The sequence below is a fragment of the Setaria italica genome, chromosome I, assembly GCF_000263155.2.
Source record: "Setaria italica strain Yugu1 chromosome I, Setaria_italica_v2.0, whole genome shotgun sequence".
Lineage (NCBI taxonomy): Eukaryota > Viridiplantae > Streptophyta > Magnoliopsida > Poales > Poaceae > Setaria > Setaria italica.
In genome coordinates, this window is record NC_028450.1 from 7849969 (window position 1) to 7854300 (window position 4332).

Consider the following 4332-nt stretch of genomic DNA (forward strand, 5'->3'; position numbering starts at 1 on the left):
ATGCTTTTCCGTGGCTTCAGATTTTGAAACTTGCAGAAAAACTACCAGAGCTCGTTTTTTTTTTCTCACCTATCACCAAAACAGCTTCTTCTTCTTCCTCTGTCAGTGATGGGCTGACTGCTCTTGCTTGCCGTGAAGTTCCCTCGCTTTCCACACACACGCAAGCGCGAGCTCACAGTTCCCAGGCCGCCACACGCGCGACCCAACAAAAAAGCAAACGAACACGCGAGCACAGCCAAACGTGTTCTTCCGCCCGGAAACAAAAACCCCTCCTTTTTCCCCCTTACCTCTCTTTCGATCCTTTTCCCCCACCCGCAATCCGAGAGCAAGGAGCCGTTTCCACTTTCCAGTGAGAGGGTAGCGGAGAGGGAGGCTCCAGCATCCCCCCATTGTGTAGGCTCCCGCCGGTTCTTGCGGCGGCGGCGACGGGTTCCGCCGCGATGGATCAGGACGCGGCGGCGAGCCTGGTGGCGGCGCGGCGGACGCTGCGGGCGGGGGTGGACAAGTCCCGGGCGCTGGGGCACGCGCTGGCCCGCGCGGGGCCCCGGCTCGAGGAGATCCAGGCGGCGCTGCCGGCGCTGGAGGCCGCGGTGCGCCCGATCCGCGCGCCGAGGGCCGAGCTCGCCGCCGCGGGGCCCCACATCGACCGCGCCGTGGGCCCCGCCGCCGCGGTCCTCAAGGTGTTCGACGCCGTGCACGGCCTCGAGCGCCCGCTCCTGGCGCCAGGCGGCGCGGGTGCGGGCGCGGGCGGGGACCTGCCCGGGTACCTCGCCGTCCTCGCCCAGCTCGAGGACGCGCGCCGGTTCCTCGCCGGCAACTGCGGCCTCGCCGCGCAGTGGCTCGCCGACATCGTCGAGTACCTCGGCGACCGCGACCTCGCCGACCCGCGCTTCCTCGCCGACCTCGGGGTCACGCTCGAGGGGCTCAAGGCGCCATCCGACGACCTCGACGGCGGGCTCCTGGCCGCCGCCCTCGATATTCTCGAGGCCGAGTTCCGCCGCCTGCTCGCCGACCACTCCGCGCCGCTCGCGATGCCGAAGCCCGGCGCGGCGGTGGCGGCGCCGGCCCGCGTGCCCGCCTCCGCCGTCCACAAGCTCAGCCTCAGCCTCGATCGCCTCGTGGCCAACGGCAGGCAGGAACGCTGCGTGGCCGCTTACATTGATGCGCGAGGGAGTGTGGTCACTGCCAGTCTTGATGCCCTCGGCCTCGACTACCTACGCGACCCGGCTCAGGACGCGCAGGCATTGGGACCTGCCCTTGAGATGTGGGGGCAGCATTTGGAGTTTTTGGTGCGCCGCCTCCTCGAGTCAGAGCGGCAGCTCTGTGTCAAGGTGTTTGGGCAGCACAAGGAGGTTGCATCGGCGTGCTTTGCGGAGGTGGCAGCGCAGGCCGGTGTTCTTGATTTCTTGAGGTTTGGCCGTGCGGTTGTTGATGCTAAGAAGGACCCCATCAAGCTCCAGCGGTTGCTGGAGGTATTTGATTCTTTGAATAAGCTTAGGCTGGACTTCAATAGGTTATTTGGCGGTAAGGCGTGTGCAGAGATTCAGAGCCAGACTAGGGACCTTGTGAAGTTGTTGATAGATGGTGCTGTTGAGATTTTTGAGGAGTTGATTGTGCAGGTTGAGCTCCAGCGGCACATGCCTCCCCCATCTGATGGGGGTGTGCCGCGCTTAGTTACCTTTGTTGTCGAGTACTGCAACCGGCTACTTGGTGATCAATACAGACCGGTGCTTGGTCAGGTGATCACCATCCATCGCAGCTGGCGCAAAGAGGTGTTCAATGACAGGATGCTTGTTGACGCGGTGGTTAACATTGTCAAGGCCCTCGAAGCTAACTTTGATGTTTGGTCCAAGGCATATGACAATGCTATGCTGTCATATCTCTTCATGATGAACACACATTGGCATATCTTTAGGCATTTGAAGGCTACTAAGCTAGGGGAGATCTTGGGTGATGTGTGGCTGCGAGAGCATGAACAATACAAGGAATACTATCTGTCGATGTTTATCAGGGAGAGCTGGGGAGCACTTGCGCCGCTATTGAACCGGGAGGGATTGATATTGTTCTCCAAGGGCCGGGCCACGGCAAGGGACCTGGTGAAGCAGCGCCTGAAAACATTCAATTCAAGCTTTGATGAGATGCATTGCAGGCAATCGTCGTGGGTTATACCGGACAAGGATTTGCGGGAAAAGACATGTAATCTTGTGGTACAGACAATTGTTCCTACTTACCGGAGCTACTTGCAGAACTATGGACCACTTGTGGAGCAAGAGGGTAATACCGGCAGGTATGTAAGGTTCACTGTTGATGGTATGGAGAAGATGCTTGGTGCACTCTACATGCCCCGGCCCAGGAGGTCTGCAAGCATCCAAATCAAGCACTCGAGTGACAAGATTACCAGTGCAATGACTGGGTTGCATCGGAGCGCTTCTGCAGTGAAATAGCTTCTGTTGAGGAACTCAAAGATCGGATCCAATATTATGCAATAACTGTTTTGTGGCAAATGATTCATTTGACCCTGTCAGTAAAGAGTCCTGCGCTGTATAGGTGACCTGATAATGGACCGATGATGAGAGCAGTGGTCAGTGGTGGCACATGAACATAAGCTCCTCTTTAGTTAGCATGAGAAGAGAAGATGGCGTAATCATTCCTCAGCAACTATTTGAGATGTTACTTTCTCCTGGGCCATCTTCTCTTGTTTTTGTACTTCTACTAGGGTCCCCTACACCATATCATTCATTTGGAGGATATTCAATCATCTGTGTACTGTATGTAAAATCAGTTGTATTTTGAGCCCATTATATGTAGTGGGTTATATGGAGAAAAAAAATCAATTTCAAGGAATTGCTGGGAGCCTTGCTAGCAGTACCGGGGCTTCAAAGTGAGGCTCTGCAATTTGGTGAACCGGGGATGATATTTGCCCAATTTCAGTTGCATTTCACCCCTTTTCTTTCTTTCTTTCCCCCATTTTTTTTTTTGCTACGATTCGAAATGAATTAGGCCACATCTACAGTACCCTTTTTTGTTTTTTGGTCCAAACTGACTTATGCAGCTGAAAGGATCCGTAACTGATTTGACATACAGTTCATTGATGGCTCTAGCACAGGTTGCCATTCAGTTCAGTGTGCCATGAGCTGCTGATGTTTACGGTGCGCATCGATGCAGGATGGACTTTTTCTAGGGTGATGCAGGATGAATTGAAGGAACTTGGAAGTTGGAATCATGAAGCTTGCATACTGGGAATACCCAGGAGTAAGCATCTGAAACCTGCTTAGAGATTTTTGTTATTCTCCCTTGCAGTTTGATTCGTTGCAGCATTTCAGTTCAGTTTGATTCACCACCCTCCTGACTCAAAAGGGATTAATGGGCCGCAAAAATGTTTGGGCCGAAAGCAGATGCGCGCTCATGGCACATAAGAATTACAGTACGCTACACAAGAATAATAGTACGCTACATAGCAGACGTTTAGAATCTTTAAAAAATCCCACGCTGAACATATGTTGCAATAATTAAGTATTGTTATAAGTATTATTTCTGTACGTTCCACGATAAATATTGCATGAAACATAGTGTTTATGTTACGGTGGAAATTTATCCCACAGTCGAACGACGTAGTTATTTTCACACATTATTTTTTTCATGTTGTAAATAGTAACTACTAATGTTGCATTAGGTAATTTTTAATGTTCGTCGGAGCGTCTGATACAAACTTTTCTATCAGACATCCAAGCGCTAGCAAGACGTCCAAGCGCTAGCAGTGGTAAGCCCACAAACTATTATTCACATCGAATGGGCTGGCTGGGCGCAGAGTGCTCTTGATCGTACTTCGTGTCCGGTGGTAATTCATTTTCGCAATATTTTAAATTTTAATAACGTCAATGCAAGACCATTACCAAGCTAATTTCAGCTTAAAATGGGTACTTGCGGGGTTTTTATTTTAAAAAAGGTACTTTCAGATTGAAATACATACCAATGTTATATATCAATGTTAGTTCCTTGGTGCTTCGAAAAATTCTTACACGTACCAATGTTAGTACTATACCAGTTTAGAAAGAAAAGGGCGAAGCACAAAGTTGTTAGTCCATAAAACAAGTCAAGGAGTAATGGCTTTATGGATCAGATCACCGTGTTCGGTTCATACAATCTAAAACTCATTTTAACTAACAACTAACGACTAACGAGTTGCAAGTCATCTCCGCAGCACATTAATGTCCGTACTGCCTCCGCTCGTAGTCTTTTGATACTCAAATTTCCAATCAAAAACTAAGCTATCGAGCTAAAAATGATCACAAACCCACAGATCCAAACAACCCAATGCATGCGAGACAGGTA

The 4332-nt window shown here is 51.2% G+C and overlaps 1 protein-coding gene across 1 annotated transcript; it reads left to right on the top strand.

The window, feature by feature from the left end:
* On the top strand, positions 1-2844 carry LOC101766146 (exocyst complex component EXO70A1). Its single transcript, XM_004954656.4, has one exon. It carries the CDS (start codon positions 441-443, stop codon positions 2442-2444), a length of 2004 nt encoding a protein of 667 aa, XP_004954713.1. The 5' UTR covers positions 1-440; the 3' UTR covers positions 2445-2844.
* The last annotated feature ends 1488 nt before the right edge of the window (positions 2845-4332 follow it).

Excerpts from the sequence above, each read along its gene's own strand:
- LOC101766146 (XM_004954656.4), top strand. The coding sequence starts at position 441 with ATGGATCAGGACGCGGCGGCGAGCCTGGTGGCGGCGCGGCGGACGCTG.